At 49.5% G+C, this 19,950-nt stretch overlaps 1 protein-coding gene across 2 annotated transcripts in view; it reads left to right on the top strand.

Moving 5' to 3' along the window:
• Tgfbr2 (transforming growth factor, beta receptor 2) overlaps positions 1 to 19,950 on the top strand; it is an 88,483-nt gene that overhangs the window by 64,344 nt on the left and 4,189 nt on the right. For both annotated transcript variants that reach the window (XM_087563925.1, NM_031132.4), the window contains 3 exon segments: positions 1,897 to 2,696; positions 6,351 to 6,492; positions 18,831 to 18,958. In XM_087563925.1, the coding sequence (XP_087420051.1) occupies positions 1,897 to 2,696; positions 6,351 to 6,492; positions 18,831 to 18,958 (1,070 nt within the window).

The raw sequence follows: 19,950 nt of genomic DNA, 5'->3' as shown, positions 1-19,950 counted from the left end.
GGATGTCTTCAATGACCCTCTGCCCGTTAGAGATTACTAACCATGTCCTTTTTCCCCAAGAGAAGAACTAATAACAAATGATCACAGCTCTGACAGGTGAACCAAAGCTGAATTGTAAGGCGTCATTAGGTCTCTAGTGTGTTAGCATCCTTCATCGGCGATGCAAAGACAGAGACATCGAGTGGACATAAGGTGGCAGATTTCCGGAGACCACTCCCTCTGCTTCTCAGGCCCAGGGCTGGTGTTTCAAGGAAGTCTGGGTAGGAGTCAGAATGAGCAGAGTGAATTGGAGGTTAGGATCTATAGGAACAACAGGGCCGTGGCAATCTCTAGAGCTCTCAGCCTCCCCGATGCTGTGACCCTTGATCCTCAAGTTGTGGTGACCACCAACCATGGCAGTATTTTCATTGCTACCTCATAACTGTGATTTTGCAACTGTGATGAATCATAATGTAGATATGGGTGTTTCCCTGTGGTCTTAGGCAGGCAAGTCTTTGACCCTCAAAGGTCACGAACCACAGGTTGAGAACCAGTGATGTGCAGTTTTACCGGGCACTATTATGGATCGGTTACCTTTGTGTTGCTGTGACAGAACGACTTGCCCAGAATCAGATGAAGGAAGGAAGAGATTATTCTGGCTTACAGTTTTTAGGGGCACAGCCCGTCACAGTGGTGAATGCTGCCTGGTAGGACCTGGTCATATTGCAACCATAGGAAGCAGAGAGGTCATGGAAACAGGTTATATACCTTAAGGCCTGCCCTGTAAGACACTGTCTCTAGCAAGGTTCCGTTTGGTGAAAGTCCAAAACCTTCTAAAACAACACCAACGGCTGGGAATCAAGTTTTCAAACACATGAGCCTGTAGAGGTAAGGATAAGGGGAGAAGGGGGAGGGGGAGGGAGGCAGGGTCTCTATAGGAGCAATCAGGCAAGCAAGCGTTCCGCGTGTCTTTCTACCTCTATCCCCAATGCCTCAACCTTGGTTATTGTCCTGTACATTGTACTCATTCAGCCCTGATTGTACTGACCCAGAAACACATTTCTTAGACAGTGGTATTTAAGCTGCAGTTTAGAGAGTAGGAGGTATTTGAGTGGATGATCTCAGACAGAGGTTGTCTTGGCTCTTTCCCACATTCCCACCTGCTCCTGGTCCTGCTCCTTCTGCTTCTGCCCCACATCCAGGCTGCCCTAAACTGTCAGCTCCGTGCCTGGGTGATAAGGAGAGGCATAGAAGGAAAAGCCTCTTGGAAGCCTTGTTACCTTATGTCAACTGTGTGAGAGTGTGTGTGCGTATGTGTGTGTGTGTGTGTGTGTGTGTGTGTGCATGTGTGTGCGAGTGTGCATGTACACACATACATATGTGTTTGTGTCTGTAGGTACACAAGTGTGCAAGTGTGTGCATGTATACACTAGTGGATTTCTTCGGAATGGTATGGACCCCTTCTGGGACAGGGCCTCTCGCTTCACCTGAGACTCGCTGATTTGGCTAGACTGACTGACAAATGAGCCTTCGAAGCCCACCTGCCTCCATTTCCCACAAGCCAGGATCGCAAGTGTGTGCAAATTTACATTTGGAGGTTAAGCACAGGTCCTCGTCCTTGGATGCTTTACCAGCTGAACCCTCTCCCCATTTCTGTATGTTGTGATTACTCATGAGGAAGAGACTTAAAACTAGTATCTCACAATGCCTTATGCATCAAACTTCGGTCTGTATGGTATCCTTGGTCATCTCTGACTCGGTTTCACACTGGGAAGGGCGGGGATGGTGTGCTAGTGTGTGGAATCATCGGCCGGAATCCCTATCTAGGTTCTGCTGCGGACCCAGTTCAGGGGCTTCCTGGTGGTGCACACCTCCAGCCCCTAATGCACTCTCTCCTTTTCTTTCTCTCCACATCAGAATACACCACCAGCAGTCCTGACCTGTTGCTGGTCATTATCCAAGTGACGGGCGTCAGCCTCCTGCCTCCGCTGGGGATTGCCATAGCTGTCATTGCCATCTTCTACTGTTACCGTGTCCACCGGCAGCAGAAGTTGAGCCCCTCCTGGGAGAGCAGCAAGCCCCGGAAGCTCATGGATTTCAGCGACAACTGCGCCATCATCCTGGAGGACGACCGCTCTGACATCAGCTCTACGTGCGCCAACAACATCAATCACAATACGGAACTGCTGCCCATCGAGCTGGACACGCTGGTGGGGAAGGGCCGCTTCGCCGAGGTCTACAAGGCCAAGCTGAAGCAGAACACTTCAGAGCAGTTTGAGACCGTGGCTGTCAAGATCTTCCCCTACGAGGAATACTCCTCGTGGAAAACGGAGAAGGACATCTTCTCTGACATCAACCTGAAACACGAGAACATCCTGCAGTTCCTGACGGCCGAGGAGCGGAAGACGGAGATGGGCAAGCAGTACTGGCTGATCACGGCGTTTCATGCTAAGGGCAACCTGCAGGAGTACCTCACTAGGCACGTCATCAGCTGGGAGGACCTGCGGAAGCTGGGCAGCTCCCTGGCCCGGGGCATCGCCCATCTGCACAGTGACCACACTCCTTGTGGGAGGCCCAAGATGCCCATTGTTCACAGGGACCTCAAGAGCTCTAACATCCTAGTGAAGAACGATTTGACCTGTTGCCTGTGTGACTTCGGGCTGTCCTTGCGCCTGGACCCTACTCTGTCTGTGGATGACCTGGCCAACAGCGGGCAGGTGAGTGCAAGCTGGTGCTGTGTCTCCGGACTCATCTCTGCCCCCTTCTTTTATTTTCTTTCTATAATTTTTCACTTAAAGGTGTGAATGTGTGTGTGTGTGTGTGTGTGTGTGTGTGTGTGTCTGTCTGTCTGTCTGTCTGTCTGTCTGTGTTTCATAGGTGTGTGTGGGTGCACTTACCCAAGCATGCATGTGTGGAGGCCAGAGGTCCACATCAGCTGTCTTTCTTCATTGTTTTCGAGACAGAGTTCCTTACTGAACCCAGAACTTGCTGATTTGTTAGACTGTGAGCCAGTGAACTCTAGAGTCCTGGTCCCCAAACCCCACCACAACCCAGAGGCACGGGTATTACAGAGGCATGCCAATGGACCTGGCTTTTACATGGGTTTCGGGGCTCTGGGCTCAGGTCCTCGTGCCTCTGCAGCAAGCCGTCTGCCTGCCTCTCATGTGACAAACTCACTGTCGTACTACATATAAATTATACAGAGCGGTGGGTTTCGTAGTGACATCCCGTCTATGCACATAAGGAACTTCAGACAGTGCCTTGGATAAATAGCGCCCTATTATCCCTTCCTTCCCCTGCTCCCTTTCCCCCTCCACATCCCTGATAAGCCTCTCCCCTCCCTTTACTTTACTTTCCTTCCTTTAAATTCCCCACAGGATAGAAAACAATGCACCTTCCGAGCCTGGCTTGTTTCACTTCACGGGATGATCCGGGTCCATTCGTTTTCCCCGTAGATGCCGTCTTCCCCTTCTTCTTTACGGGTGAACAAAACTCAATTGTGAATGTAAGCCACACCTCCCTTATCCAGCCAACTTTTTGGGGGAACCCTGGCTGACAAGTAACTTGGCTGTTTTCACCTCCCCTCTTGGACCACACCCCAGGCCTCTTGTCTCATGGAGCGCTACGTTATGAGATTTATCTAAGGGATCTAACACATTAAGACGTCTCAGCGCAGTGGAAGTTACCAATGAGTACTGGTTGAGGGAGAGAATAGTAGTTCCATCTCTCTCTCTCTCTCTCTCTCTCTCTCTCTCTCTCTCTCTCTCTCTCTCTCTGTGTGTGTGTGTGTGTGTGCATGTGTGTGTACATACATGTGTATTTGTGTGAAGGCCGGAGATTCATTCCTCAGTGGCTACTCACCCTCTGTAATGAGACAAGGCTGCTAACTGAAACGAGCTCACCCATTTGGCTAGGCTGGATGGACAGCTAACCCCAGGGATACTGCCGCCTCTGCCCCTTCCACACAGTAGTGGGATTGCAAGGGAATGGCAGCACAGCCACCTTAAATGTACATTCTGGGAACTGGAGTGCTGTCCTCTTGCTCGTGTGGCCAACTCTTTGCTGACAGAGCCATTGTCTCAGCCCAGTGATTCTATTCTTGAAGCGTTGTCCCAGATCCAAATGGAAGCCCTTTGACTAAGGCGCATTTGGAGGGTGACCAGAAAGAAGGGAGATTTCCTTCCCAGGTGACAGCTGATACCTCTCACACTGGGTCCATTGTGAGGTTGGCGCAAGTGTTATGTAACCTGTCCTGACCTGGCCTTGAACTTGGTGAGCCAATCCGTTGAGTCACCTACTGGTGGAAGAAAAAGCCCACAGGGTCTTTGGTTTAAGATGCCAGTGAGGGTCCAAAAGCAGGGCTGTCTCCTCTAGCTGGCTAATGGGGCACACTCTAAAACCCTCCTTGAACTGAACCAAACTCGTGAGCTTTCTGCCTTGTCAGCGCTCTGTCCCCAGCTGCAAATGCAGTGTGGAGGTCATCTCGCCGAGACACGGAAAAAATTAATATGTCAGGGCAGTGGCTCACAGAGCGCTCTGTTAAAAAGAAAAATGTCTTCAAAGACACGCCAGTAAGAACTGTTCTTTGGAACAGTGGCATCAAGTGAGTTGACCTCTGTATGACAGGACAATGATTGGCATTGGATGAACTCGTATATGCTGCAGTATCAGGCGCTTTCATTTGAAAATTCCCCTTGGAAATAGTTTTTTCCTTTTCCCTGTTTGTTTTATGTCAATCATAGAATTGACCACAGGCCTAAATAATCAGAATGGGACTACACATCCCACTCCTGGAAATTATTGTATGACTCGGTCTTTTCACATGACTTTAATTTAGCAGAGATTTATGAAATTATGTCATACGGGCCATGAGGTAAATTAAAATGGAACGGTCCTTAGGTGACCCCACTGGGTGGCAACTATTTTCATCATGAGTCTTAAGAGTTTCAAGAGGGAAGAGAAGAATCTGATTTGCAAAGGCGAAAATAAACATGTAAGAGTGTAGAGAGATGTCTGAGAGGCCTAGAGCACTTGTTGCTCTTGCAGAGACGCCAAGTTGAAGAGATTGGATCAGGTTCCTTTTCTCTGCCAGTGAAAGAATTAAAAGGGAGAAAAAAATCTCGAGGGTGAAAGGTGGCCATAAAGGAACCTCGAATAGAGCAAACGGGAGCAGGCAGAATTAGCCAGTGAAGCAAGATGTTGATTGGTGGTGAAGAGATACAGCAGACACACAGCCAAAAAGGCTCTCTACAGAGCTGAGAGGGACTCGAAAAGCACCAGTCCAGTCTCTTCTTAAGGGCTGGTGGCTTTCTCTGCTCTGAAGGGCTTTCTTCCCCTAATTTAGGGGAGGAAACTAAGGAAAGATAGGACGGCTCGTTAACACACTCTTGTGTAACGTGTCCTAACCCAGCCTTGAACTCGGTGAGCCACTCCATCTGGAGGCCTGCTGGTGGGAGAAAAAGCCTAAAGGTCTTTGTCTTAAGATGCCAAGGTTTAGATTAGGCCAAGAGGGTGCAAAAGAAGCCAGCCATCTTGGAAGTTCGCCACCTTAAATACATACCCACTCTCTATCTCTCTGTCTGCTTTTAGGGAATCTATCTGATTCTTTGTCTCTCCGGAGAACCTGGGCTCAGTTCCCAGCACCCACGTGGCATCTCAAATCCCTGTAACTCTAGCTCCAGGGGATCTGGTGCCCTCTTCTGGTCTTTACAGGCATTAGACACAATACCCACCACATAAAATATAACTAAATGAATCTTTTTTTAAGCGTCTAAAGTATCACAGGTGTGGCCCTTCAGGCTGTCTGTAGCAATATTGAATGGTAGAATGCATATAATAACATATAGGCAGATTAGTGGCTCCTGGGGGGGGGTACTAGTTTGAACGTGCTTAGTTTAGAGTCTTTGAAGAGTTTTCAGGGAGAGGAAATAATAGTACGTGTTGTGTCTACCTGTATCATTCTCATCATTTAAAACAGCACTATGTTATCTTTTTTTAAAGTGCATCTGCTCAGGACTGGGGGTGTAGAGTCCTTGTCTAGTGTGCACAGAGCGCTCAGTTTGATTCCTAGCATCCACAAAAACTGGGCATAAAGCCCCCACTGATACTTAAGGAACCCACATCAAAGCAGCGGACCATCTTTAAAGGGACGGAAATAGATAGAGAACTTGTTAGCAAGAAGGGGTTCAGACGAAGTGAACGGGAAACGAGAAGACAGTGAGGGTGATTATGACCGAAACGCATTAGTGTTTTCCGAGAACGAATCGAGAAGCCTCTAGAAGCGGACAGTCATCGACCTGTGAGAAGCCCAAGCTTTCAGTCCCTTCAGAATCAAAGGATGAGCGTCTTTCTGTGTTCTCTTTTGACCTTAGGTGGGAACAGCGAGATACATGGCCCCGGAAGTTCTAGAATCCAGGATGAATTTGGAGAACATGGAGTCCTTCAAGCAGACGGATGTCTACTCCATGGCTCTGGTACTCTGGGAAATGACGTCTCGCTGCAACGCTGTGGGAGGTGCGTACTTGGTCATGGCACAGCCAGTGGTGGGATGATGCGATTCTGCTGCCCCCCATCCCCCCAGGATGACGTCATGCTGTCTGTCTCAGGCACCGTTCCAGGGCTCAGCACAGACCACTGCACTCCACTCGGGGAGACGGTTGAGATAGTGCAGCCCATAGCTACTCCAGGATTATTGGGGATTATTCTGAAGAGCCAGGGTGTCTAAGTGAAAAGCCATACGTCTGCTTTCACACATCTATATAGAATTGCTTTTCTCCCCACAGATATTTGAGTATCTTTTGAGAGGTGCTCACTGGAAACAGGGATGAGAATTACTTCAATTTACCGAAAGGGTAATAGTGAGATGAGCATTGGCGTTTTGTTGTTTCTTCTCATTTGGATTTAAAGAACTGGGGGGGGGGACCTAAATATTTATTCTTATAGAGATGAATTCTTTTTCACAAAGCTAAGTGGGATGGGTTGATGTGTCTGTTTGGGGTTTAAAACTCTGGGGAGCTTACTGAAGAAGGCGGCTAGCCTATAAGATTTCACTTCTGCCTTTCCACTGTGAACCCTGTCCAGCTTGCTGGTCTTTCCCACATTCAGCTCTCTCCTCTGCTCTTTCTTTGATCGTTCTCCCCAAGCAGAATGGCACAGCTCTCCCAGGTCCCCTTGCTGTACATCAGGTCCTTTCCAAGGTTTGAGACCGCCTTAGGGTTCTCGTACCTGTGCTGAGATACTGGCCAAAACACAACGTGGGGAGCTACTGAGAAGACGGTGGAGGAACACTGCTTACTGGCTTGGTTTTCATTGCTTGTTTACTCTGATTTCTTAGAACTCTGAGGACCAGCAAACCAGGGGTGGCACTGCCCCAAGTGAGCTGAACCCTCCCACATCAATCATCCATCAAAAAGATGCCCCAGGAGTCAGTGTGCTGGGGGGAATTTTCTCAATGAGGTTCCCTTTTCCACAATGACTCCAGCTTATTGTGTCAAGCTGACATAAAATGTTTTAGCCAGCACCTCGGCTGCCTTGAGTTTGAGAATATAGATGAGAGCATTCTCCTGCACTTTGTCTCGGGGGTATTGTTCCCAGATGGCCAGGAAGCCAGATCGATAGCTCGCTACATTGTTTCCATTACCCATTCTTCCACTCTCCAGGCTTCCTTCAGGGTCTCACCTGGACAGCGTACACCCACACCTGATCTACATGAAGTAAGGCTTGACTTGGTGCTTTCTGACTTCTGTTTTATACTTCTAGACTTAGAAAACAGCAAGAAGAAGCTCATAGAGAATTAAGGAGATGGCTTAATCAATAAAGTCTTACCACACAAGTGTGAGGACATGAGTTTAGCCCCTCAGCACCCATGTAACAGTTGGGCCTTGTAGAGGGGCACCTATAATCCTAGTGCAGCTTGCTCCAGGTTAAGGAAGAGACCCTGCCTCAGTACATAAAGTGGGGGAACAACAGAAGAATGTTGGCCCAGTGCCAACCACAGGCACTCATGCATACACAGGAACCGCCTCATAAACATGCACACACATACATACGCACAAAATTAAATGTATACAGAGAGTGCCGCGTGTAATTCCAGCACTCAGAGTGCCAAGCAAAGATGATTGGCACAAATTTCAGGCCAGCCTGGGCTACGTAGTAACTTACAGGCCAGCCTGGGCTATAGAGGAACATCCTGTCCTAAGCACATAAACCCATAAACAACAAAAAGTCAGAGACTCGAGCCTAGCAGTCCACCTTTAACCCAGTTGAAAATTTACGCTACATCTGAAAGAGAAGAAACATTGTAACACAGCCAAAGCTAGGAAATGACAATAGTGCAGTGTTGTGTGTTGACTCTTAGACCTTACTTATTCTCGAGGCACCAGGAATGGGCGTTTCTGGAAGAGGGCTTGGGTTAGGATTCCCATGAATCTCACTCACAGGCTTCCGGGCTGTTCCTTCAGCCACGGTATTCTTCCTGCCCTTAATCCTCGTGAAGCTGTAGGAGCAGGCACCTCAGAGCCTGGATCCCACTTTGGATTTTGCTGGCGTTTCCTCATCATTAGATTGAAGCGGCGTGTCTGGAATAACAGCACCACGGACACTGTGGTAACTTCTGAGCACATGGAACCAAGGGCAGGGTTGCTGATGTCAGCTTGAAAGTCTGGCCGCCAGGTTCTCCTCTGTAGAGACGCCATTTTTCAGTCTGTACGGAGTAAACACAGAGGGAAGATACTCGGACTTGTTCATAATCTCACCTGCTAATTGGAAAAGGATCTACCGGGAGAATTCTCACTCGGAGCAATTAAGACTTCGATGTTTGCCACCTGCAGATGTTTCTGTTTTTCTTACTCCTTGCTAATTAGCAGAAGGAATCTCCATCCTTCCTCTCACTGCTCCTCATGATTTATCCCTTTGTGCATTTGTATCAGCTGGAGACAGTGGGTGGGTCTTTCATTTGATGGATGTGCAAAAATGCCATTGCTCACTTTGATGCTTAAATAGCAACCTCTCTCGTTACCAACCCAATCTTCCCAATGTACTGTCCAGGGCCATTCCAACTGGACCCATTGCTGTTTCTGTGTCCTTATCTCTGGCAGAATACGGTTGGCTGCCACAACTCCAAGGAGAATCTCAGTGTCCTCTTCCTCATCCCTTCTTGAGCCACTGTCATCTGTTTGTCTGGCCTCTGTGAAGATGGAGATTCCTATCTGCCTGGTACAATTCTCCCCCAGTTTCTTGCCTGAGAGGTCTTCCTCCATACTTCTAAAAGTAGCACTGTGTGTCTGTGTGTGTGTGTGTGTCTGTGTCTGAGTGTGTGTGTGTCTGTGTGCGTGTGTCTCTGTGTGTGTCTGTGTGTATGTTTCTGTATGTATCTGTGTGTGTCTGAGTGTGTGTGTCTCTGTGTGTGTCTCTGTGTGTGTCTGTGTGTGTCTGTGCGTGTCTGTGTGTATCTGTGTGTGTGTCTGTGTCTGAGTGTGTGTGTCTGTGTGTGTGTGTCTGTGTGTGTGTGTGTCTGTGTCTGAGTGTGTGTGTCTGTGTGTGTGTCTCTGTGTGTGTCTGTGTGTGTCTGTGCGTGTCTGTGTGTATCTCTGTGTGTCTGTGTGTGTGTGTGTGTGTGTGTGTGTGTGTGTTGTTTTCCTTAAGTTAAATCTGTTTAGCAACTATCAGCCATTATAAGTGATTTTCTGCTTGGAAGCTTCAGCAGCTCCAAAATGATTCTGTAGACGGTAGGAGTCATGTCCAAGACCATGTTGACCCTGCCAACATCGGCTTCTCTGGCTGTCAGTATCTTCTCCCACGTTTGGAGAGCCGGGCTCCTGTCGCTAGCCCCTGAGGTTGTGTGCTCTGTGGTCCTATCAGCAGTCAGCCTAAGGCTCTGGCTCATTCCACTTTCTTCTTGGTCACAGACAAGATCCCCTTCCTGTTGACAGTCGCGGAGTGAGGGAGAGTTGGGGCACGTGAGTAGAGCCTCGCCTGCCAGCTTTTATGGGCTCTAAAAATAGCCACAGGATAAACAAGCTTCCTTGTGGAAGGAGCCAGGTCCAGTTTGTGCAGCTCATCTCAGAAAAGCCCTGTCCAACCTTCCTGGTAAAGACAGGCAGGAACTGGATGGAACCCATCCTGACTCTCCTTTGTCCGATGGTAACTTCCGCTCCAGATTCACTCTGGCTGTAGAAACTGAGGCTGTATCTACCCTCACGGATACCACTCTGAGGGTCTCTCTCTCTAAACTCCTTTCCGCTCCCGTCTCTGGACTCTGTTTCAAACAGTTTCCTGGGACTAACACTCTGCCATGAACTTTCTTACACGCAGTCTCCACCGCAGGGACTGCTCAGTTATAGCGCCAATTGCAAAAGGAGACGTCGGAAGGAGACAGAGCTAGAGGTCCAGGCCAGCCTAAAGCAGTAGATGCCAAGGGAGGACAGTGAGCTGTGTGACTCTGGGGTCCTTTTTCAAGTGCTCCTCTCTCAGACAGTCTGGTCTCTGTGCAGAGCCATTCCAGGGAGGTTGAAGCAAAGCACAGCTCAGGGGATATTACCCTGGCATCACCAAGAAGACAGTGTAAACAGACGGTACCTTCAGAAGCCAGACTAAGCTTCCTTTAGCATGAAATTTCACCACAGAGTACCAAGAGCACCGTGGTAAGCAGAGTGGTCTAAAGAAGAAGAAGGTTTGGTCCCGGTGAAGGAATCATCACCGCCCTGAAGCAGTTGCTTCATCCGTCTGTGCCCTGAGTCCACAGTGGCATTTAGAGCATGCTGTGGTCTTCTCCACAGAGGAGTCGGGAGCCCGGTAGCGACTGGCCTGCCCCTTCCTAAGACAGAGTCAGCCTGACTGGTGGAGAATTGGGAAGGTGATGTGGGGCTCAGAGCCCCTGTGTGCATCCTGCACCAGAGGCACACACAGCTCTTCAGAAGTACCGGATGAGGTGGTATCCCTTACCGGCCTCACTTCTGAACGTCTGCATTTTCCTGTCTGCCGCGGTGAATCTCTGAGTGTGTGCGTGCGTGCGTGCGTGTGTGTGTGTGTGTGTGTGTGTGCGCGCGCATGTGTGTATACGCATGTGGACTCTGTGTGTGTGTGTGAGTGTACACTACACTCATGTGGACTCTGTGTGTGTGTGCACTTACGTGTGTACATGTGGGTGTGCAGGCCAGAGGTCATCCTCTGATACTGTTCTCGAGAAATGTCTACCTTGTTTTTTGAGACACTTCCCTAGGGTTTACCAATTAGGCCAGGTTTACTGGTCAGCAAACCCCAGGTATGCCTCCTCTGTCTCCCCTAGGATGACAGGCATGTGCTGTCATTAAAAAAAGAAAAAAAAAACTAGGTTTTTAAATTTTGGTTTCTTCTGTTTAAACTCAGGTCCCTGAGTTTGTTGGGCAAGCATTTTATTACCAGTCATCTTCCCAGCCCCCAGATCTTTGTTACGAGACAGGAAGGCTCTTAATTTCTGCGCACAGATGCTTTAAAATCTGGGTTCTTTATCCTTATTTCTCTGAGGATGTAGTGATTCACCCCCACAGGAATGGTTCTTGTGCTCAGGCACTGTTCTCCCTGCTGAGGAACAGGAGTTCACTTTCAGTTTTGAGGCAAGGTCTTGTTAGCAAGCTCGCAGCGGGAGCAGGCTCACCACGATTTCCTAGCTGGGCCTCCCTGATACGGGACTATCAGGAAGGTAGCAGGACACCGGGCAAGAGCAGAAGGCCCAGAAGCTCCCTCTCCCCAGGGACCGGGTCCAGGAAGGAGTGGAGCTGGGACATGTCCGCAGCAGATCTGATGTCCAGCAAGGGATGGACGGGTGAATACAATCATTTTACAAAGAAAAATCTAGCAGGTTTAGGGGACGGGTAACGCCATCTCGGTGGGTACCTCAGACGCTTAGAGCATCTCAGAGAGTACGTAAGAAAAATGGGGAGAACACATTGGGGAGAAGATGAAGCATGGTTGGCGGGCCACCGTTTTCTGATGGAGGCAAGGCGGAAGGCTTCAACTGGACAAGGGCAGACAAAGAGCCTATGTCCCAGGCCAGGCGGTTAGCCTGGGGTCTGGATAAGTGGTTGTGCTGTGGTGTGTGGGAGGCGGGTGAGGGAGGTAGCCAAGGCCCCCTTTGGGGAACACAGCAGGCACAACATGTATTCATCCCCAGCCAGAACCGGCTCATATGTGAACCAACCCCAGTCCCTGGCCACCTGGACCTCGGAATAGAAGCTGGTACAAGGTGGCCGGTGAGCAAGGGATTGACACAGACAGCTCCTTCTCCTTCAAGAGGGTCCAAAAGAACAATGGGCCAAGCAGAAAGCAAAAGGGAAGGAGGTTTGGAGAAACTTCGAGAAGACCAGGATGGAAACCATTTGTGTTGAATGGACTCCAAGGCAGCAGCACCATTTGGAAAGTAAATATAAAACCAGAGTATCACTGCCTTGTGGGGACACCGTCCAATTACAGCCACAGCAGCTGTGGGCCAGATGCCGATGGCCAGAGCCATACCAGAGCTGTCTGGGGGGGTCGGATCTGTGGTGATGCAGAGAAGGGCAGGCTGTTTCCCTTCAGAGGGGCTGCTAGACTTCCTGAGAACAAGGAAGAGCAGCAGCTGGTCCTCAGCCTGGGCTGCAGGAAGGATGGGAGAGCTTCGTGTGAAACAGAGGACTCTCGGAGCAGGTGTGTTTTGAACGCCGTGGGGAGCACGGGGCATTCTGCCCATGAACTCTCAGGATGGCACAGGGGCTGGCTTTACCATGTGGAGGTGTCCACTTTAGTTGGAGCACCCTGGATCCCACAGAGGAACCCCGAGTTAACATTGTTCTGGCCCGATGCCAACCCTACCGCCTCCGGTGCCTGTGGTTAGAGGAATGAGACCGCCCTGTTCTCTCTCCGCCTCCAGCTCCACCTGCAGCCCCACCTTCCCCAAAGCCAGAACACAAGTGTTTGTGCACTGGAGGGAAGTCAGGACCGCTGGGGAGATTTCTTTTTACAAAGTAGCTTTTCCATAGCTCGCACAGAAGTTGCGAAGTGTCTCCGTCTAGCAGATCCCTAAAGAACAACCCTTCTTGAGGGCCTGTGGTGGGGAGGTCGGCAGGGAGGGAGGCATCTGTCAGGTTTTCAGTGGACAGTGGGTGGGGCAGTCCCTAGGCACTAGCTCTGGGCAGGATTCGGGGAGCAGTTTCTGAAAGCCCTTGTTTCAGATTTTCTGTAGGATAAGGAAGGAACCAGGAATGGGTCTAAGTGACTTTAAATTTCTTATGACATTGTTTGTTGGGGCAGTGCACGTGTGCCATGGGTCGTTGTGATGGTCAGAGGACACGTTGTAAGAGTTGGTCCTCTCCACCCACCACCGTGCTCTCGGGATACAGTTTAGATCTTCAGGTTTGTCGGTGGATGCCTTTACCCACTGAGCCATCTCACCACCCCTTTAAGTGGCTTTAACGGCAATGCAGTATGGACAGACCTGCCCAAGTGGGATTCACGTTTCCTGTAGTTCATTTCTGCTACGTTTTGCTGGAGTCTCTCCCTGTTGAACCAAGGGCGACTCGCCTGCTCTCTTATAAGAAAGTAGGCTGAGAAGTGCTCACTTACAGCCAGCGAGGTAATGATTGAAATCGCTTTTAGTCTCACCGAAGCCACCTTTGTGGAAGGACCCAAGGGGCACAGCGGTGAGAAGAGATTTGATTTTTCTCGAAGCCTTCATTCAGTAATTTCACGGGTTTAAACATGTGCACTTTCTAAATTATCTTAAGCAGAAATGTGAAAGGTAAGTAGAGAGGCAAAGTCAATATGAGCTCACATGGGATTCCTTCACTGAGGTAGATTGAACACCAAGTTGTGGGGAGATACTCAGAGCCAAAGGACCCAGGCCACCAATATGCTGTCAATCATCTACCCTGCTCCACCCCTAGGACAATGTCATGATACAGAATATGAGGGTCCCATCAGTGCCCACCACCCTAGTACAGGACTCCCTGTCTGCTAACCTTCTCCCTCAGGACGTCTGACCTCTGACCTTGTTTCCCAGAGTCCACATTTTAAGGCAGGGGTCTGCCTTCTCGTTCAGGGTCAAGGCAAACATCTGTGGAAACCTGGAGGAAATTTAGAACTGAGGAGCAGTTAGAAAATCTCTCCATCTTCATGTTCCTGCTGGGGCTCAGAGAACAGAGAATAGGATTCCCTGGTTAGCCATGGGGGTAGCAGCCAGTACCTCTGCTCTAGTGTCCAGAGCAGACACTAGGTGTATTGGCTAAGTGACAAGTACACACAGCGCCACGTGTAAGCCATCCGGGCGCACCTCATAGGACAGGAGAGAAGAAAGGTCAGGCCCAGGGTGTTCAAAGTGAGGGGAAAGACTGGACAAAGAGGAATCACCAGAATCCGTGGTATGACAAAAATATCAAACATGCATTGTTATCCACTGGGACGCATCCACTGGGCAAGGGCGGCGTTTCTGGGGTTGAAGAAGTCAGTTTGAAGTGTGTGCACAGGGATCGGAGATGGCTCAGGAAGTGGAGGCACCAGCTGACTTGAGTTCAAGTCCCATGACCCATGTGGTAGAAGGAAAGAACCGAACAACTCCCAAAAGGCGTCCTCTGACCACCACAGTGCACCATGGTTTTTAATTAATTAATTAATTTTAATCAATCAATCCATTAATTTTTAATTAATGAATTGATTGATTTTTAATTAATTAATTTTTAATTAGCCGACAACTGCAGATGTGTGTGTGGTTCAAATCCTCTCCCCACTTCTAACTGGGAAGATTACTTGACTGACTGTCTGAATTGCTTTTGAGATGGGCTCTCACTCTGTAGCATAGGTTGTTTGCGTAAGGTCACTCAGTAGCCCCGGTTGGCTTCAGATCACTATCACCCCCTCGACTCAGCCTCCCTGTGCTGAGGTGACCGGTAAACACCGCCGTACCCTCTTAAAGGGTCATTTCCAAGGGACAGGCACCTGCCGGGTTAGGTCCCGTGGTGTTCTTTGCCCCCATTTTCCCATGTTAAGTTCAAAGGTCAACAAAGCTCTCAAATCCTCCCCATGCGGCACAGAGAGCTAGTCTCCGCCAGAGCCTTGCAGAGGAATGACCCTTGACCTCCTCCTTCCCCATTTTAGCCCAAGAGAGGAAGCAGGCTTTATCCTTTCAGAGCACAGAAGTCTCACAGTTCCCAAGGTCTCAGGAAAAACGAAGAGAAACTCAGTGAAGCTTCCTCTTGCTGAGTGGAAAAAAAATATGCGTCCTCTCCACTTCCACTGGGCATCCACGACTTCAGCTTCGAGCCTGAGGCTCTCTGCAGCCGCCTTCGCCCATGCCTTACAGAAACCTCCTTTGACCCACACTGAACCGAAACATTAAAATAAGTGCTGTGATTGACAGCCGTGACCAAAACCACTTAAGGAAGGAGAGGTTCGTTTAGGTCCATCGTTCTGGGGTACAGACGGCGAGGATACAGGGACATGAGGTAGCGATGATCACCTTGCTTAACTGGATCTCTCCTGTGAGGCTTTTTGCTTAGTTTTTCATTGCAGCCTGTTGGACAGTGTGGCTCACATTCAGAGTGGGGTGCCCTGTCCTCCCTGAACCTCAGGAACATGCAGAGGTGTGACTCCTAGGTGATCCTATGTCCGGTCAAGATGAAAATGAAGTTTGAGCCGTCACAGATGACTCTGAGGGTCGGAACGTGGAGTGGAGTAAGCTGGCTGTAGTTAGTTAACTCAGCCATCCAAATCTTGTCTTTGTTCTTCCTTCTTCCGGCCTGTCAGCCATGGGGTGGACAGCGGGCTTGAGTGTCATCCTGATATCTTCTTCTCTGTGGTACAGTGTTTTTTTGCCCTGTCGTTTCTGAGAACTGCGGTTCCCTGAGTACTCTCTGAAGTGCTCCCCGGGAAGGAGAAAGCAAGAAAGCGCTTCATCAGACGACCATAACGCAGGGTAGTTCTGAGCGTCTGCAGGCCCCCAGCGATGGAGTGGCAGTCATCTTCTGGTGGTGCAGCTGAGCGAAGCCAAGAGAGGAAGGAAGATCTTACTGGGCAGACGGCTGGGCAGTATTGCCAGAAGGAGGGGCTGATCTAAAGATTGGGGGGTATTATTCATTGAGAAGCACATCTCGTGGGGAGGAAGGAAGGGATCAGGGACAATCAGGGAGACCAAGCCATGACTTATAATTCACACAAAGCCTGGACTCAGCCTTGCCCCACAGACGCTCTTAGAGAGACTTGCGGAGGCCAGAAGAGGATTGCACTAGTTTGCCTTGTGATACGGCTGCCCCTGGCAGGTAGCTGTCATGTCCTGGCATCTCCAGACTGGGGTAGCTCCATCAGCCTGTTATAATGCAGAGATAAAGGAATGAGTGAGGCCTGCGGGCAACGCTTGAGCAGGTCTAGAATTCTTAGCTTGGTAGAGGGTGTCTAGCTGGGCACAGAACACAGAGGTAACAGCTGCCAAAGAGAAATGTGGACCCTGTGGCCCTGTACGGTGTCTAATGAGAGACTCGCAACTCACACAGATTCCATGCTGTCCTGTCCTTGCCTGGAATAGGGCAACAGGGAGGCATGCGCTTTGGTTGGATTGGGCCGTGAGATAAATTGGAAGGGAAGATGGCGGTCCCTCCAGTAGCTGCATTCCTTCTGTAGGAAGCGTTGGCGATGAGTGTGGATTCACCTGGATGCCTGCCATGTATAAAGCAACATCGAAAGCACCGAGCCGAGGAAGGGACGGCAGAAAATGGCGCCTCAGTCTTGAGCCTCAGGATTGACACCTGACGGAGGATAGGGAATGGGAGGAAGAAGTGCTGTGCGTGCCCGAAAGTCAGATTTCAGAGTTCACCCTAGGGCCAGCGTAGATAAATTATTTAGCTGCTCAAAGTAAAAGGGGGAAAGAGGGGGCATGTGTTTGTCTCCGTGTTATAAATGCAGTTGCATTGTAAAATATAATAAGGGAAAAACTTAAAGTCTACGAAAAGTTAGCTACGAAAACACCCCAGGATTATTGATAACGAAAAAGGAGAAAGTAAAATCAGGGGGAGAGGTGGGGGCACTAGGGAGAGGAGAGAGGTGGTGGGTGGATATCATCAAAGCAGAGACATAAATGTATGAGCGTATCAGAGATTAAATGAGAATGTTTTTAAGATCAGCCAGCAAATAAAATGATAAAGACTCCCTAAAAGTTTTCTACTGGGGTAAGGTCGTAAAAGATGAATGCACTTCTGGGAAAGTGAAAGAGAAAAATAAAAGAAAACAGGCGATCCCTTTTTAAAATTCCAGGTTACCATGAAACCTTCAGTTCTTAGCACAGAAGGCAATTACTAAAACTTTGTGCTCATTAAGGAAAATTATCTTGAGGCTAAAGGATCCTGCATATTTGGGGGGAAATGTGGACGTAGCCCAGTCTTCCTCTTTAGCTCTACTAATGTTTATGGCTGGGCTGCTCCCTCTTGGTCTCTCTCTCTATCTCTGTGTCTGCTTGTCTGTCATTCTCTGTCTCTGTCTGTCTGTCTGTCTGTCTGTCTGTCTGTCTCTCTCTCACACACACACACACACACACACACACACACACACACACACACACACTCACACACTGTCCTTCGTGGTGTTGGGGATTGAACTTGAACCCAGGGCCCTGTGCATGGTAGGTGAGCGCTCTGCCACTGAGCTGTATCCCCAGCCCCAGAACTTTCTCGTTCTCTCCATCCAAAACTTTCTATCAACTATAAACACCAAATCCACATTACCATCCCTTCTCCCCTAGTAATCATCTCTGAACCCCAGAGAAACACCACTCTCTCTTCATCTCTGTGAGTCAGGCTCCAAGGGGATTTATCCCTCCTTCCTACTGCCACAAGACAGTACTTGAGGCTGGATCATTAAAGGAAAAACTTCCTTCTGGCTCATGCTTCTGGAGACAAGGAAATCCAGCCGTGTGGCCTGGCACTCCGTGCACCACCACAGTGTAAGAATCGGACTGACTTGTCATGCTTGCCCTACGTAACCCAGGCAGCCCTGAACGCCTGCTCCTCAAGCCTCAGTTTCCCAAGTACTAGATGGTGACACACGGCAGCTTTAAACTGGCTGTCATAACAGTCCCACTCTCAAAGCCATCAGTCTGGGAATCCATGGAAAGATGTATCAAGGAAGAGTTTCCCTCAGCCGACTCTGAATGTCCCCCTAGTTCTCCCTCTCTATGCCTCATGAGAGTGGCTAATCTCCAGGGTAAGTTTTGGTAGCACATTACATAGTCCCCATTTGTGTCTGACTTACTTCCCTTAGGAATGTCTTTACCCATCCAGGTTACAGCATCAGAACTTCCTTGCTCCATAGGGCAAATGTCCCCATGAATTTGAATACCATTTATTGAATATGTTTTATTACTGTGGGCCTATGGAGGGCCAGAAGCCTTGTAATACATACATCTTTGGGGAAAACATGTTGTATTTTAATTTTTTATTTATTTTATTATTATTATTTTGCTTGTATGAGTGCTTTGTGATTTGTACGTATGTTTGTTGTATGAATGTGTCTGTGTACCATGACATGTATGATAACCCGTTTCCCTCCCCGACAACTGAGCGTGCCTGCATTAGGAGAAAGCTGGGTCCCTGTCTGCCATATTCCCTAGGTATCAGCTAGTGGCCTGATGTCTAGAAGGACTGGACAATCAGTCACCAGTGGAATATTTCCCAGCATCCTTCCAACATCACCCATGCCTTCTTACTTTAATCCACCGCCATTACAAGTGCTCTAGCGATGACGGGTTCATTCTGCCGCTGGATTACCCAATCCTACCCAGCCAGGCTCTCATCAAACACACTCCCCTCAGCCACGCGTCCTTAGCTCATCTGTCCTGTCTCTGCCTGTTTTCTTCGCAGAAGTGAAAGATTATGAGCCCCCGTTTGGTTCCAAGGTGCGGGAGCACCCCTGTGTGGAGAGCATGAAAGACAACGTGCTGAGAGACCGAGGACGGCCTGAAATCCCCAGCTTCTGGCTCAACCACCAGGTGAGGGTCAGAAGGCCCAGAGCTATCTGTTCCTGGGCAGCAGAGAATTCTGGGAGATGGAGCTTAACTCTGAGCGCAGAGCCCCTGGTTCTCTGTAACTCCTTTGGGTTTGTGTTTGTAAGGAAAATTCCAATATAAGTGAATGACCCTGGCCTCGTAGGTTGCCTTCAGCAGGCTTATGCAGCATTCCCAAAGAGCATTCAGATAAGTAGGCCACTCCCTAGTCACCTTTCCCAAGCTCTCTTGACTCAAAGTTAAGATCTATTGGTAGCTGTGTCTGCCGTCCACTCCTGTGTCTTCACAGGAGGAGCCTACACCCCGTTCTGTCTGGGCTCTGACCTTGCTCCTCTGAGGCCTTTCTGGGCTCACACGTGCTGGCTGTGCATGGAGATGAGAGAGGGGCTGTGTCTGAGCGTGCTTGGGAAAGAGGAGGCTGGCTCACCGCTCTGGGGGACAGGAAATCAATGCAGAGGAGCTGGCCTCTGAGGGAGGGGGCGGGGCAGCCTGTCCAGTTACATCCTCACAGCTCTCTGGCTGTTCTTCCCAAGAACTGGAAGTGAAGGCTCTCATAGCTGAGGTGGAGGAGAAGAGAAGGAAGGGTAGGTTGTGAGTGAGAGAAAGCCTCGGGAAAGAAAGACTTAGAACGGTGTTTTCCTGTCCCTCCCTTAACATGATTCTTTTCCACCCTAGCAAAGCCCTTTATTGCTTTTTCGGATGAAGTCTTTTATCCTCGAGCACCATGGCTATGCGGGTCTGCCTAAAGGCAAGGGAAGTTCAAAGGAGAGCCGGAAACAGCAAGCCAGGCACAACCAGGAAGGCAAATGGGGCAGGAAGCTCAGAGCAGCCCTGGCCCAGAGCCAGCCCTGTGATCAGGGAGTAGATGAACCAGACTTCCCAGGGTCAGGGTAGTCACCAGAGTCTCAGGCAAATTGTCTTTAGTTCTAAACATGCAAGGCTGTAGAAACTCAGGATTTAGAAGGCACTGGAATGGT

Source organism: Rattus norvegicus, chromosome 8 (assembly GCF_021556685.1).
Source record: "Rattus norvegicus strain SHRSP/BbbUtx chromosome 8, alternate assembly SHRSP_T2T, whole genome shotgun sequence".
Classification (NCBI taxonomy): Eukaryota; Metazoa; Chordata; class Mammalia; order Rodentia; family Muridae; genus Rattus; species Rattus norvegicus.
This window is presented reverse-complemented; position numbering and strand designations above follow the sequence as displayed.